The sequence below is a fragment of the Ischnura elegans genome, chromosome 10 (genome assembly GCF_921293095.1).
Source record: "Ischnura elegans chromosome 10, ioIscEleg1.1, whole genome shotgun sequence".
NCBI lineage: Eukaryota > Metazoa > Arthropoda > Insecta > Odonata > Coenagrionidae > Ischnura > Ischnura elegans.
Genome location: NC_060255.1, coordinates 92,769,330 through 92,786,154, shown reverse-complemented (window position 1 = coordinate 92,786,154; position 16,825 = coordinate 92,769,330). Strand labels below are relative to the sequence as shown.

General features: G+C 41.7%; 1 protein-coding gene across 1 annotated transcript in view; it reads right to left on the bottom strand.

The window, feature by feature from the left end:
* Window positions 1–10,050: 10,050 nt before the first annotated feature.
* The window catches only part of LOC124166879 (gastrin/cholecystokinin type B receptor-like), a 131,760-nt gene continuing 124,985 nt past the window's right edge, over window positions 10,051–16,825 (bottom strand). The window contains exon 7 of the mRNA XM_046544591.1: window positions 10,051–12,851. Within this exon, the coding sequence (XP_046400547.1) occupies window positions 12,608–12,851 (244 nt within the window). The 3' untranslated portion in view covers window positions 10,051–12,607. The remainder of the gene's footprint in view (window positions 12,852–16,825) is intronic.

The following is a 16,825-nucleotide window of genomic DNA, read 5'->3' as shown; positions in this document are numbered from 1 at the left end:
AAGAGACCCCCTATCAAAGGTTCCTATATCCCTTGGGTAGCCCTGGCGACCACACCGGATCTCGGTGTGGCGTCCCGAATGTGTGGCTCCGTGGTGGGTGGGGAGCCCAGGGGATGAATTATGTTCTTACTTTCATGGAGACGATTACTCTTCCTCCACCAAAAAGATCCCGCCCGGACACGGGCGGAGGAGAAAAGTCTTTTGAAAGCTCGAAGCGTTTTTGTCTATGAAATGCGCCAAAGAAGGTGACACTCTGAAAAAGGTGTCTCCCTTTTTCATAAAAAAAGCTATGCAATCGATAATTACTGGAGAGCCAAATTCGGTGAAAAAACTAAGAGATGGTACCCTACTAATAGAGACTGCGAACAACATCCAAGCTGAAAAATTGCTTAAAACTGAAAAATTACACGACATCCCAGTTAAAGTCGAGATCCACCGCACTCTAAATACCTCTAAGGGAGTAATAAGTCACTACGACCTTCTTTACGTGGAACCAGAAGAGATCAAGAGAGAGATGGCCCCCCAGGGCGTCATCGACTGCCGCAGACTGACTACGAAGCGAAACGGTGAAGTGATAAATACCACGTCAGTAATTCTCACGTTCGCTCTAGACAAACTGCCCGTTAAAGTCTTCTTAGGATACGAATCTGTAACTGTGCGACCATTCTTCCCTCAACCGATGCGCTGCTTCCAATGCCAAAAATTCGGCCACATCGCACCGCGATGTGAGGGCAAGGCCACCTGCCCGCGCTGCGGCAAGGACAAGCACGATGGGGACAAATGTGCGGAAGCGGCCTGCTGCGTGAATTGCGAGGGTACCCACGCGGCTTACTCTCGCGATTGCCCGAAAATGAAAGAGGAACGGAAGATTATGGAAATAAAAACTATGGAAAAAATATCTTACCTGGAGGCAAGGAAAAAGTTCAAAGCCCTTAGTGCCCCCTCTTTCTCGCGTTCCTTTGCCGCAATCGCCTCTGCTCCAGTTAAGAAGTGCACCATTTCTACACAGACGGAACCTGAAAAGCAGATAGATTTATTAAAAAAAAACAAATGCGAGTAACAATAGCAATACTAAAACAAACACCCCTAACTCCTCCGTAGTGTCTCCCAAAAATACAACAAAGAAAACCACCAGAAAACCTGACCAGCGAGAGAAAACTCCCTCTCCTGGTCCCTCCGGCAAAGGTATGGAACCGATGCAGGAGGACATAGACGAAGATCTCTGTATTTCGGACACAGAGATCGAAAAAGTCAGGAATAAGGGAAGGAAAAGTCGCTTAAAGCGATGATTCCACAGACTTCCGGGCTAATGCTGCTCCAAGTTTCAATATTGACATCCTTTTTTTTCTGTTTTATTTATCTTTTACCCTTTTTAAACTCTTTTTATGAATTTTATATTACAATGGAATTGTAATGGATTTTATCGGCATAAGGAGGAGCTGGCTGTTTTAATAAATGATTTTAACCCTTTCTGTATATGTTTGCAGGAAACGCGTTTTAAAGATACAGACAAGGGATATTTAAAACATTTTAACACTTTTAGACTGGACGATACTAGTGGCCAACGAGCCCATGGTGGAGTTTCGGTTTTTGTCCGGGAGGCTCTTTACACCTCCCGAATAAATCTTAACACACCGTTCCAAGCGGTAGCGGTGACGGTGCACGCTCCCGAGGCGATAACGGTGTGCAACGTTTACCTGCCGGAGGGTGCACCCGTCACCCGTTTTAATCTAGAATCCCTTGTTCACCAGCTACCTCAGCCTTTTATTTTACTCGGAGATTTTAATGCTCACGATCGTCTATGGGGAAGCACCCCGGAACAGTGCAACCGCAGGGGACGTATTTTATCAAGTTTTATTAGTGATTTTAACCTTTTTTTACTCAATAACGGCGAGAAAACCCGTTTTAACTCTTATAGCGGCGATTCTTCCTCCATTGACTTGAGTATTTTATCGACTAGTTTGGTCAATAAACTCAAACTCTCTGTGCATAAGGATCTTAGTGGGAGCGATCACTTTCCCCTTTTAATCAAAAGGGAGCAAAATATAAACCCCGATTTTATTAGACCAGGCTGTTGGATTGTCCGGAAAGCTGATTGGCATCTTTTTAACTCAAATTTTAACTACGTGTGGGATAAAAACAACGACTGTGTAACAAACGTAAATCTTTTGACATCCAGCATCATTCAAGCCGCCGAAATTAGCATACCACGATCTCGAAGCATCCTTCCAAGAAATGCGGTGCCATGGTGGAATGAAACCTGCGCAGAAGCCATTAAAAAACGTAAGAAAGCTCTCCGAATTTTCAACAAGTATCCTACAGCAAATAATCTCTCCGCTTTTCGGCGACTAAGAGCGAAAGCGCGTCAGGTAATAAAGGACGCAAAGAGGATTTCTTGGATGAATTTTGTCTCCGGTGTCAACCACAGGACTCCACTTGCACAGGTATGGCGTAAGGTGAGGAGCATATCGGGTAGCAGCCAGCATCTAGGTATATCCTTCCTAGAAGTCGAAGGAAAGGTTATCACTTCTCCAGCTGCGATAGGGAACGTATTCGCCCAATTACTCGCCAAAGTGAGCAGCGACGAATGCTATGACCCTTCTTTTGCGATCCTCAAGAAAAGGCTCGAGAACGTCCCTATATCCTTTATGGAGCCTAAAACAACGGCAGACTACAATATGCCATTTACCATTTGGGAGCTGAAATCTGCCATCCATGACTCCCACGACACGTCCCCAGGACCCGACGAGATCCACAATGCCTTCCTCCGAAATCTATCGGAATCGGCGTTGCTGGAAATCCTTGAAACTTTTAATCAGCTCTGGGCCAATGGGGATTTTCCTCCGTCCTGGCGGGAGTCCGTCATTGTCCCCATCCCAAAACATGGAAAAGACCGAGCTGACCCGAATTCTTACCGGCCGATTTCTCTCACCAGCTGCCTGTGCAAGTTAATGGAGCGAATGGTAAATCGACGTCTCATTTGGTGGCTGGAGCGTCGAAAACTCCTCTCTAGGATACAATGCGGATTCAGACGGAACCGTTCCACAATGGACCACTTGGTCAGAATTGAAAATTTCATCCAAGAAGCCTTCCTTCTCCGCCAACACGTAGTCGGTGTATTTTTCGACTTAGAGAAGGCTTACGACCGGGTCTGGCGACGTAAGATTCTACGCGTATTACGCGAGTGGGGTTTTAGAGGCTGTTTGCCCATTTTTATACAAAATTTTTTAACCAACCGTGTTTTTAAAGTAAGGACGGGACAGTTGTTGTCAAATTTTTACCCTCTTGACAACGGAGTTCCCCAAGGCTCGGTTCTGAGCGTGACGTTGTTCGCTATTGCGATCAACGACATAGCTCACTGCATCAAGGAGCCAGTGTTAGGGTCACTGTTTGTGGATGATCTCGCGATTTTCTGCAGATCATCTAGGGTCGTGAATGCATCGCGTATGGCGCAACTCACCATCAATAAACTTCACAAATGGACCCAAAATAACGGCTTCCTTTTCTCTTTGGAGAAAACAAAGTGCGTTCACTTTTCTCGCACTCGGGGCGTCCATGTAAATCCCACGTTACACCTAGGTGGTAGAAACCTCCCATTTGTGGAATCAGTCCGTTTTCTGGGGATGACCCTCGACCACAAACTCAACTGGAAGGAGCACATTAATTCTGTCAAGGTAAACTGTTTGAAGTCTTTAAACATTTTAAAGTTTTTAAGCCACGCATCTTGGGGAGCAGACCGCACCACCTTAATTTTACTTTACCGCACACTGGTGCGGTCGAAATTAGACTACGGCTCATTCGTGTATGCGTCCGCACGCGAGACGTATTTGAAAGCACTTAATTCAGTGCACAACGCAGGTCTGCGACTATGCACTGGGGCGTTTAGGACCAGCCCGATTCCCAGTATATATACCGACGCAGGCGAGCCTCCTCTATGCTACCGAAGGACCTGGCTTCTTTGTAGCTACGTTTCCAAAATTTTAGCAATGACGAGTCACCCATGTTATAGTTTACTTTTTAAACCCCGTTTTATTAATGTTTTTAACCGAAGGACTAAAGCAACCAGACCAGTAAGCGTTCGTTTTAACGATTTTATTCGCGGATGCGAATTCACGCTACCTGAAGTGTATCCTGTTTCATTCTCGGAACACCCCCCTTGGATTACTCCCACTCCGGTGGTGAATATTCTTTCACGATCTCGACCGAAGTCTTCCACAACTCCCTCGGAGTACCAGCGTTTGTTTGCCATGTTCCGATGGAATCACCCCAACCTTACCCCCGTTTACACTGACGGTTCGAAAGATAACTCTGCTTGTGCATGTGCAGTGGTCTCCCCTATCCACGGGAACATCAAAGCAAAGCTTCACCCGATGTGCAGTGTGTACACGGCGGAGCTTTATGCCATAAGGACAGCTCTAGAAGCCCTAGATGACCACGGCGGCGCCTTTGTGATATGCACTGACTCCAGGAGCTCGCTACAAGCCATCTCTGGCTTCTCACCCGTGCACCCGATCGTGCAAGAAATACACTCTCTCCTGCTGACCCTTTCGAGAAAGGGTTTGAATATCCATTTTCTGTGGGTACCGGGACATGAGGGGATAGCCGGGAATGAGATAGCAGACGCTATGGCCAAGGAAGCTCTGAATAACGAAGTTCTAGTCTCAACGCTGGTTCCCCACGAGGACTTACGAGCATCTCTAAGAAACGTGGTATTTGGAAAATGGAGGGAGTCATGGAGGATTCTAAATAATAACAAGCTCCGTGGCATCAAGGACACGGTAGCAGCGTGGCCCTCCTCAGCTCGTAGTAATCGGAGAGAGGAAGTAGTACTTACACGATTGAGGATAGGGCACAGCCCCCTGACCCATGCGTATCTCTTTACTGAAGAGAAGGAACCTCCCCAATGTGGGGATTGTAAATGTCCATTAAGTATTAGACACATCATGCTAGATTGTGTTAAGTACCGCGAAGCGCGAAGGCGAAATAATCTAGGGGGAGACCTAAAAACCCTTTTAGGAGACCACCCTACCAACTTAATCTGTACATTTCGGTTTCTCAGAGAAATAAACATTTTTAATAAAGTCTAATTATGTACACTTTCAACGAAGACATGAGATGCATTAGATTACTTTATACATAACAATTGTAATTAAATAGCACAGTAGTGGTGCAAAATGACCTTGCCGTCGACGCACCCTAAATCCAAACACTACTACTACTACTATAGTATATGCTTATGTCGCAATTTGATTGCGCGTGGTGCTAATGACCTTAGCTGTCGACGCACCCGTAACCCCAAACCTACCACTACCTCTTAGGAGACCACCCTACCAACTTAAAAGATACATTTCAGTTCCTCAAAGGAATACATATTTTTAATAAAATCTAATTATGCTCACTCTTTGCACGAAGACATATGCAGTGACTCTCTTTCTACATAAGTTTTGGAAATAAATGACTCAGTAGTGGTGCGAAATGACCTAGCCGTGGACGCACCCGAAACTTAAATACTACTACTTATCTGTAGTGACTCTCTGAGCGCTCTGAAATGCATTTCAGCGTATTACCCAATCCACCACTCGTCCAGGATATTCAAGGAACTCTTATTTCTCTCAAACAGCAAGGGAATTAAGATCTCTTTTATGTGAGTAACCGGACAATCGGGTATGCCTGGCAACGAGTGCGCAGATAATGCAGCAATGGGTTCGCATGATTTAGCTGAAATAATAGAAGGGACATGGTGACTGCGGAGGATCTCAAGGCAATGTTTCGAAGGGTCATAGTCAACAAATGGCAAAATTCGTGCAATGAGACTGATAGCAATAGGCTCCGAGCTATAAAAAGGGTGGTATCATCATGGCCCTCTTCCGTCAGGAGTAACCGGAGAGGATAGGGCACACTGTCCTCACACACTCATTCCTTTTTACAGAAGAGAAGAACCCACCTTGGTGTGAAGAAAGCGATTCATATTTAAGTGTGAAATACATCCTGACGGAGTGTAATAAATATCGATCCCCTCGAGACAAGCACAAAGTGAGCGCTGCCCTAAATCATACCCTCGGTAATTCTCCGGAACGTTTGTCACGAGAAATCGTCTTTTTGAAGGAAATCAACGTTTTTAACAAACTGTGAATTGATTTAAACAGATGCATGCAAAATTTTTATTTTAAATACTAATTCCCTTTATAATGTGTCATTAAACACTCGAAATTTGTTTTACATAAGGACGGTTGCGGCGCAAAATGACCTGTGCTGTTGACGCACCAAAAAAAGAAACAAACCGAATTATTTTCAAATGATTGTTTTTTTAAAATGAATGTTGTGGCACTCGATTGAATGTCTGAATGAAGAACGGTGTGTTTATAGAAGCTGGGAAGGCGGCATGGACTAACGATATCAGTCGGACGACATCAATCAATTAAGCTCCCCCGAGAGCAATTGGACTCTCGGCTCTAGATGATCGCTGATTGATGTCGTCTCGCGATTGTCAAGGAGACGGCGGCCTACAGTCACGTGATATTCGTGAGCGCTCGAGCCTTTCGTTGTCAAGCATGTGCCCGACGCAACTAATACAACTATTTGCCTTAACCATGTTCTGAAATAGTTACCGCACAGCGCTTCGGAGTCACCTAGAGACAGTAGTAACTTACCTTGTAAATTTATATAAAGTTGCAAGCTAAATCTTTAAATATGATACATTTGTGGGGATGAACTTACTTTCGATATTCGCATGGGTGTGTACTGCCTTCTAATGCTCCTTTTATTTTTTATTTTTTTTCAACCATCAATTACTGGAAATCGAATTTAACGGTAAGTTGATTTCCTGTTTAAAACTGGTTAGAACAACAAATTATGTGGGAAGCTTTTCTTCTTTCACCTGAAACACTTATTACACGTTCCCTATTTCTCAATTCTAGTATAGTGATATTAAGCTGTAGAATGTAATAATAATAATAATAAATAATAAATAAACTTTATTGGCTCTAGGAATCCTTTCCTTTGGAGCCTTAATTAATACATAATCATAAACACTCAGGCTGAGAAGGTTAACATAAAAAAAGAAGAAATCATGAAACACTTAACCAACCAACTCAAACAACCACCTGTATACAGATTTCCAAAGACATGAAACAAAATCAAAAACCATACAAAAAACATACAAACCCAAAAATTGCAAGTTGCAGACGCTTATATAAATTCAGGTATCATAAAAATAAAAAGAAAACAAAGACTTTTTGAAATTATTGAATGTTGAGATATTTTTTAACTCTTGAGGAATCGAATTCCATACATGACATGAATTAATATAAAATGAATTTTGGTACATGGTTGTTTTATGAATAGGTACAATTAATTTATTTTTATTTCTTGTAAATCTTGTTTTTTTCATAAAGTTAATGTAAGGTCCTTGTTCTCAGCCATGTTTTGGATATGCATATGTGGTCATATTAATGGGTCGTAAATTAACTGATAAATTCATCAATTATTTATTGTCAGTTTACATTTCAAATCGTAATATAATCTTTCGGAGTTCCTTCGCTTCGGGATACTGCCCAATGTGTTTTTTTTTGGTCAAAGTAATTATGCTAGTCCGTGGTGTTACACTCTTCGGCTTTTCTCGAGAAAATTCTCCCGTTGCGAGTAATTTAATCTTCCACTGCAGGGGTTTAGCTTTGCCGTACAGGCTTCTGTTAAATGGCGAGATTGGTTGACGTTAGTGAGATTATTATTTTGGACTTTCTGGTGTTAAGTTATTTTTCCGACTCCGCGCGCACACAAGCAGAAAGGCCACACTTCCAGAGGGGCTTATCAGATCCATGATGATTACCTGAGTAACTGCTAAAATTTGGTCAATGGCAGTAGTTAATTGATAAAACACGTATTTTTTCTAATCAACGATTGAGTCATTCGTATGGGCAAACATTAATCTTATAGGCAGTCTTATAGTCAGTATTCCTTTCGTTTTTAGGTCCAAAGAAGGAAATATTTTAGCATCTATAATAATGTAAGGTGTAAGTTAGGTAAAAGTAAGGTGTCGTAAAAAAACTCTTTAACATAGGATATGGTGCGGTGCAAAATGACCTTAGATGTCGACGCACTCTGTAGACAAAAATTCTACTGCTACTGCAATTGGCAAAAAATGCTTGACCATGAGTAGTTCTAACTTGCAAATGACAAAAAGCATGACCTTCTCATTGAGAAAAAATTTATATGGTTGGAAGGAAATTACTTTGCTTTTCTACAAAACACACACTTTATTGCCGACTAGTTTCGGTTACACTGTACCATTTTCAAGACTAGTGATACATATAAGAATAGTCTCAATGAATAATTTAGTTCGATTAATTACTGATTTGTTTGTTAATGGCTAAATTTTAAAAATTCATTAACCTGTTTGTGAAGCATTTGTGTATTCGAGTCGTGAGAGTTCATAAATTATCCATAAACATAAATGCTCATACTTGTGCACCTTTCCTGGGAAATTAAAAAAGCGTTGCCGTCTTGCGGGAAAAAAGTTTCAATGTTATATTTTTCCTACCCTCAATTTATTTTCATAAATAGCTCTCTTGCATAATTCCTGTACTCCTGTTTGAAGATCGCAATTTTTGTGAGTCAGTAACATAAGGAACCGTTTTCCGGTGGAGTACTATCAACAGTTTAGCTACCGAGGCAATATCCCCAGGTGGAAATGGAAATCTTCTACGGAGCGGAAAAATCATTTTCCTTGACCGGGATAAGAATTCGGATCCCTACTACTCCATCTCCGTTTTTTTTGTATGTGGAATTTCCACACAATTTGTGCATTGCGGGTGACTCCGTAAATTTATAACCATGGCTGGTCACGGTATACATAATTGAAAGGAGCCGATATGATTTTCATTCGTGTCCGCTCAGTGGCTGCCTCTGATTCGAATGCATCCACATACTGTACGGCAGATCCGAGTTCGCTTGCTTTTGCTGGTAATTCCTTAATTAAATTGCCAAGTTGAGTGGTGACAAGTCCGTCGTGCATTTAAGGTTCTCTTGATATGAGAGGAGGGACACGCGTGATTGATGTTTGAAAGGATACACAACACTTCCCACCGCTTTTCACTTCCTTAGCCGCAATCCAAAACTTGAGAGATGCATGTATCCCGCCCGCTCTATGTAAACAGATTAATCAAAGAGTTTGACTTGCGTCTCTCGCCTTTAACTCGGTCGAACACTCCCTTCAAATCAGTGGCCCCAAAGCCTCGGAGAAAAAAATTACTTTAACACTATTGCCTAGTTTTGATATATAATAACTGTATCTACTTAAAGTTAAATTTTAATTACCAAAATGATGCAAAATGCATATCCAGGCATGTCATTTTTCAAATATTTTCTCGGACCCCGAATACTTGGGGCGGGTGGGAGGAGTCGCCCCACAGGCCCCTCATTCCCCCCCTAGCATATTCCTAGTTACGCCACGGCTTCAAAAAATATTTCTCCTCCATCAAGGAAGGTAAAAGACTGAACTTGTATCTTCCAGTCGTAGTCAGTTTGATGGGAGTGCTATGGCCGAATTGGTTGATATGCGGTTTTTCTACTGGCCTAAGAGTCATGAGTTAAAATACGACTTGGTCTTTGGACACCCCATACAAATAATTCGCAGTTCGGGTTGGCCCAATTAAGCCCCCTACACAGGGCATTCAACGATCAAGTGGATAGTTGAGGTGAAAAGGAAGATAGTACTATGATTTATGGAAGCTCTGCTGGATACCGCTTCTAAATTACGATAGGTTTTGAATAACTCTGAAAAGAGTCCCTCATAACGTGAACTGGTGGAGGATAATTTAGGATCATTTCTACAGCTTTCTTCTGCCATGTACTGGAATATCTCGACAATAAATCGGTTCCATGGAGTGACCAAATATTAATCCGGCGTATTATTTTATAACTCGAGTAAACACTCAACAACACACAACGAAAGGAAGCAGTCGAAGGCTGCTTTTTGATTCAGTGTGAGACATTCAGTTGTTTGTCAGGAAATTATAAGTTTCCTCTGATAAAAAGAAATGACAGTAAACATGCTTGTAAACATTCTTTTAATTTCTTGTGCCATTGTCAGGTACATGTATACAATAAGTGAATAAGTGGTGTGTGCTTATTTTAACACAAATATATACATTATGGCACATGTGGATATACTTATTCGGATTGCTTGAAAAAAATACTTCTTATACACGAGTCTTCCACCTGCTCTAACGTATTGGTTCATATTTGATGGGCTTCAGTACCTTTCACATGCATAGCTGGCAACACAGCAAAGATCGCCATGGCACAATAATGATGGCATGACACGCTGGCAAGATATTCTTGCATTTCCAAGGCATCTGGTATCAACGAATTTTATAGTTCGTGCACGGGAATGGATTCCATGTTCTTCTTTTCCAATTCCAAGAGAATTGAAGGATTAGGAGTATACCAAGGGTAAGGGTATACCAAGTGGAATCATTCATCTACTACCAAGGGAGAGCTAGTAGACCAGGAATGGGAGAATCACTGCAGGTATGAAGGCATACCCTAACTGAAGACGGCGTGCAGGACACAGGGACCGCTGCCCAGTTCCAAATAGATAAGTGCTTTTTAATTGAATTGCCATGAGAAAAGAAATTACATGGACCGGGAGTCGAGCCACGGATCTATGGATTTCCATCTATGCTAAAATCTAGTACAATGAGCCTTGGTACAATTGTCAAGGGAATTCAGGAATCTGGATATTGCAGTGCTCCGGAGAACCAAAGGTCCATGGTTCGATTCCGGAACGATGGTAATGTTTTCTAATGGCAATTCATCTTAATTTCACCGCCTTTCACGCGGAAGGTCCCAAATATCAGATTGTTGGCAAGGAAACGGTTTGTGAGTACATTAGTTGAGGGAATTGGCACCATACTGATAAAAAAAAACGCAAGGAAACTTGTAAGTAAAAAAAATATAAGTGAAAAAATAACCCATGGGTGAAAATGGCCTATAAATAAAGAAGTAAGTCGGGGAGGATGGTAGTCTGCTACTAAAGGATGCCAAGGGAAGTGAGAAGACAGCATCAGAATAGGATGTGGGGCATCGAAAGGAAGAGGGGACTATTCGGACAATATTGAGGATGGGAGGAGTTGAGGAAAGAGGAGATCTGGAGAGAAGCACGTCCTGGGACCTGATGCGTTGAATTAAGAAACAATGGAGAGCACTTGCGGTACATGCCAAGAAGTTTATTTCAATACTGAACGTTCATTTTTAGAAATGCTGTCGGGTTATATTTTTTATTTCCGGGAATATGCGGGTAACCCAACATCAATTCACCGATATAGATTTGGCGTAGAGTAAACTAGAGGTCAAATTCGTATAGATAAAATGAAAAGTATTAGGCCATATTGCGAAGTGAAGGGAGAGGCCAAATTTCGGGAAGTAGACAGGCCAGGGTAATCTACTGACCAACCTTAAACATTAATATAAACATACCCCGACTTACTAACAGCGTGCGTCCCAAAGACTTACTGGTTGTAAGTGGTAAATGTAATACGGGGTGGAGAAATATTTTGTCACGAAATTTTAACACTTGTTGGCTAATGCCATTAGGGACCAAAATTACTAATGATGTTCAAGTCGAAAACGCACCACATTTAACTACAGAAACGGTCAACCAAGCTCTACGAATGGCGGTGAGTTTGCCCTGTTGCCGGATGCTCTGGACGACTCATGATTTGGAATGCTTTTCCTGCCGGATATCGCGATGTATCCAAGGCATCTGGCAACAGGGCAAACGTGGCCAATCGGAGCGCTTGGCTTAAAGTTTCTGCGGTTAAAAATGATGCTTTTTCGACCTACGCATCATACGTAATTTTGGTTCCCACTGGCATCAACTAACCAGGATTAAAATGTCGTGACTCAATTTTTCTCCACCTTGTAGATAAAGTTGAAAATATTTGGCCGTATTGTGAACTGAAGAGAGAAGTCAAATTCGGGGTTTGAGAAAGGCAGGGGTATGTAGCGAAATGCTGTGTAAATCTACCAAGTTACTCACGAACGGTGGGCGTTCCGAAGACTTTTATTGGGCGGATTGGCCGTAAGTGGGAAATGTCACATACTTCCATTATATCATCTAGATGCCGAAATGTAGACTAAAGCGTTGCTGTGCCAACTGCCGAAGATTCGCACTGTGAAGTACACGCAGCTTTTAAGAATGAGTCATTATTAAAAAATATTACAAGCACAGTGTCAATAATGGATCAAGACAAAATTCTTTGCCATGAAAGCCATGAAAAACGTTGCAACTCCCTTCTCCAGGTGAGAACCGCTGCTAAGAATTGTGCAGTCAAATGATGACGTTCCCACAATTTGGGTTCATCAGGCTATCAGGGAGAAACTTGGGGGATTTTCCAAAACTGGTTATTTTATTAATTTTGGTCGCACTGCGTATGATCTTAAATCGGGAAGTAACTGTCACTCATTTCATGCTATCTCGTAGCCGTGACGTGAAAATTCGTAAGTTCATTATTATGTTGAAAACGTGGGGAATTTTTTTCACGCAAGGCAATCACTCGAGTATTTGAAGAGGATTGTTTCCCCGTTTGTGTTATCTTTGGAGAAGTCAGTCGAACAGATCGTGGCTGCGCACTTCCGAGGCTGTTGCTTGCGTCTGGGCGAATGTGCATCTGGTATGGTCTGCCGTGAATCTCACGGACGTGGTCCTCGTCTGCGAAGTGGTTGAAGGTTGCCTCTTTGGTTTGCCCGAGTCCCGCCTTCGCCGGCGATGGCAGCACTTGCACAGCACTTTGCGGAAGCTCACCCGGAAGCTCTTGGACATGAAGCCGTACACGATCGGGTTGATGCAACTGCAAAGGAAAACGAATTGGCATGAACGTGTGGTGCCTGGCACGTAGGCGGAAATAACGTTGGTAAGGTGCTTCAGTGATAATATGCTGGTATTATATGCTTTTGGACCCTTGAGAGTACTCTCACATGTAATTGGTATCGTGAATAATTTTATGTCAATTTGCACGAGTTCAAAATTCGGAAATTTCAGAAAAAAACCTATAAATTTCGTATTCATAATAACGAAATTTATCGTAATCGTTGATTTTGAGCTCAAAGAGCGTAGTTACTATGTCTTGTTCGCCGTATGCGTCTTCAACGAAATCCGCCTGATTTTTCGAGAAGAAATAAGTTCAAAATATAGGGTACTGGAGGTGTAGAAGTTGATATTATCTGATTTTGATCAAATTTCGGATCTGAGGTCTTCTCGTCTTGATCCACAACTTTTATTAGTCATATACCTGTATGAATTGTGGAAGTACAAGGAATCAGAAGGCTAGCGCTACCGTGATAGGTGTTTATGTTAGACCATATAAGCTACAAGACCGCCGTTGGGCCGGAACGCTGTGACCAACATAGCAAGGAGGGAGATGAGGGACCTTGGCGTCACGGTTGGGAATGCAGACCATATGCCGTATACGCGCTAAAGCATTTTAACGCTCATCCGTTCAAAACTCGCTGAAAAGTGAAGGTATTGGGCATCCAAAATGATTTTAGTCCGTCGCAAAACTCTATTTTTCATGTCTAAGTTTCATGTCTAAGGCATCTTATAGCCTTGGATGCAAGCAAAAAATTACATAAACCAAGAGAAGGTGATAAATTAAGGTGGGCATTCGTATAAAATGAACTGATTAAGAATGTGATATGTAAACGAGAGCGTTTAACACTACTTATACAATTTATCAAATATTTTGCTTGGGAGTTCTCTAACTGAAGAAGAGAGTGCAACCCACAAAACACGCAGCGGCATCCATTAATTACGCGCGGCGATCAGGAGAAGTAGGTCGTCAAGCCGATTCTCACCCAATCCCTCGGGTAAAAAGAAGGGGTCCTGGCAAGTATCACGTATTTTTTTTCCGCAAAAACCAGTTTATTGCGATCTCGGTAATATTTTAATGAAAATAATTGAACCAGTCGTTTTATTTATAAACCCAACGCATTTAAACCTAGATTAACGTATTTACACTGAAAATACGCATTTTGGAAAATCCTACGTGAGATTAGAAAGAAGGCGTGGGGCAAAATCCCACGATATCTCAAAGGGTTAAGGGAGGGGTCCATAAAAGGCAAAACTAATCGAAAACTATTACTTATTTCCTAGTAGAATAACCTTACTGTGACATTCCTAGAAAATGAATAAATAATTGATAGATGCTATTTGACTATACATTTAAATCTGACAACATACTTCAACTACTGTAGGATCATGAAGGAAATTCATATATTTTTACAATTCCGTTTGATGAAAAATAGAGATATAGAAATACAATTTTATGACAACTTTATGAGACAATTAACTTGTTAAATTTTGATACAAAACTCTTTTTCAAAACAGTTCATAGAAAGAAAGACTGTATTCCAATGAAATGGGTAGCATTAGGAATAAAAACATCCTGTCCGTACAAAATAATTCTGCATAAAAATGAGAAAACATAGAATAACCAGGTCCACTACAAAAATATAGTAAGGTACTCGAAAAAGAGATTAAGGCAGCTAAGAAATTGTCAAATAATTCAATTGTCAACTAATAAAAAAATAAAAGCTGCGCAACATGGGAGGTAATCAAGAGTATTTCCTCAAGGCTCAAAATTTGCAGTTGTGAAAGTCATCTCGAAAATTTTTGAGAGAAATGGGAATGAAAAGCAAACAAATTACCGAAATATTACAAATTACTGGTGAGAGAAAACAAATTATCGATCCCAAAAGTATAGATGGTTTACCGTACACAATTAGTAAAATCCCATAACTACCACAATTCTACCTGACTTGATAAATAAGAGAATTATCTATGATCTTAGGTTTTCCCGGCGTATCAGTTGCAGAAAAGTTTCTCGGGTTTTCCACCGGTTGATGTCGTCCATGTCTCCCGACGTTTCGATCCGCGACTTGCTGATCATCCTCAGGGGATCTTCCGAATCAATTCATTCAAATCATTCGGAAGATCCCCTGAGGATGATTGATCAGCAAGTCGCCGATCGAAACGTCGGGAGACATGGACGACATCAACCGGTGGAAAACCCGAGAAACTTTTCTGCAAGAGAATTATCGGTTTATTAATAGAAGGAACTTGAGAAAACTATTGATTTCTGAAGTGAATCGCCTTAGTTTGTGTGCTTCTCACTCGAGGTTGCTCATTCCTTTGATTTCTCAAGGATGACATTAGGTGAAGCCTTATGTTTAGGTATTCCATGGTTATGTTCTTCATTAAAAGAACCACATGGTTACCTTGAGCAACGTCCTGAAACTTATGGTCTTTTAGATGGCTAAATAATCTAGTGTGCGTAACATCATGCAGAACTTGGTTACACATTTTAGACAAAGTTTCTCTAGCCAACAATAGAGCTTTCACTACCTCTAAAAACTCTCTGCCACCTTGCACAGCTGTATGACATCATCAGATGCCCGCACCAGTCCAGCACTGTCATTGGTGGTGAAACTTTTTATCTTCACTAGTGACGTTTGTTCATCACATGTGAGAGCCTTGAGGCACTCACCACATTTCACAATCCTCATGACCTTTCTGACCACAAACCCTGCAATGTATGCCACAACATCCCCCACTTACGGAGAGAATTTATCATATGGCATTTCATAATCATGGTCAGTTAGGGAATTTTGTCTTTCCTTCCATGCACATTCATCTATTGAACTCTCCTGCAGGCTAAAAGCATAGCATGGAGAAAATACACAACAACCAGCATCACCACCACCAGTAAGGGGTAATACCGATGTTGGGACTTCTTCTAAGCAGTTAGCAGTTTTGAGGCCTGGCACATCAGCATGAAACACAAGTCTTTTGTATGCAGCGGAAAACTGGATGTTATGGATTATTATTATGGCCACCCTTGGACCTCACTGCACTACAAATACCTCCAGATGGTCGTTGTTTATTTTGTAAGATAAAAAATAATCCATCAAACCTTTCTCCACAACCATCTCCGTATTCATTGCTTGCACTGTCTCCAAAGCACTTAAAAACACCACAAAACCAATCTTCTTCGCTGTTTGCGATAATGGCGTCCCAGCTGAATTTGTGAGGCCAGTAATGTATCTATGGATAGTAAAAGATATCTATCGTAGTAATCGGAGAGAGGAGGTGGTACTCACACGGCTGAGGATAGGGCACAGCGCTTTGACCCATGCGTATTTCTTTACAGAGGAGAAAGAACCTCACCAATGTGACGATTGTCGGTGCCCGTTAAGTATGAGACATATTCGGATAGATTATGTTAAGTACCGCGACGCGCGAAGACGGATTAATCTAGGTGGAGACCTAGAAGCACTTTTTTGGAGACCTCCCTACCAACTTAAACTATACATTTCAGTTCCTCAAAGAAATAAATATTTAAAATAAAATCTAATTATACTCACTCTTTGTACGAAGACACCATATACAGTGGCTCTCTTTCTACATAAGTTTTGGAAATAAATGACACAGTAGTGGTGCGAATTGACCTAGCCGTCGATGCACCCTAAATTTAAATACTTCTAGTACTAGTCGCTGTGATAAATTTTTCCTTGGGCTAACACCTTCGTTTCGTCGATTAGAATTTGATGTCCGTCTTACGAGTAAGATTGCTTATCTACGGCCAACTTCTCCGTGTCACGATGTAATATCGCCCGTTTGTGTTCTTTTATACGGGAAGTTACGGAATGCCCTCCGCCCTGTCTGCCCGACGTAAGATTTCCCACATGAGCACGAGATTCTGCACACACCGTCCACGTTCAGGGAATGGAATCGGTCCTTAGCGAAAGGAAACAGGTCGCTCATATT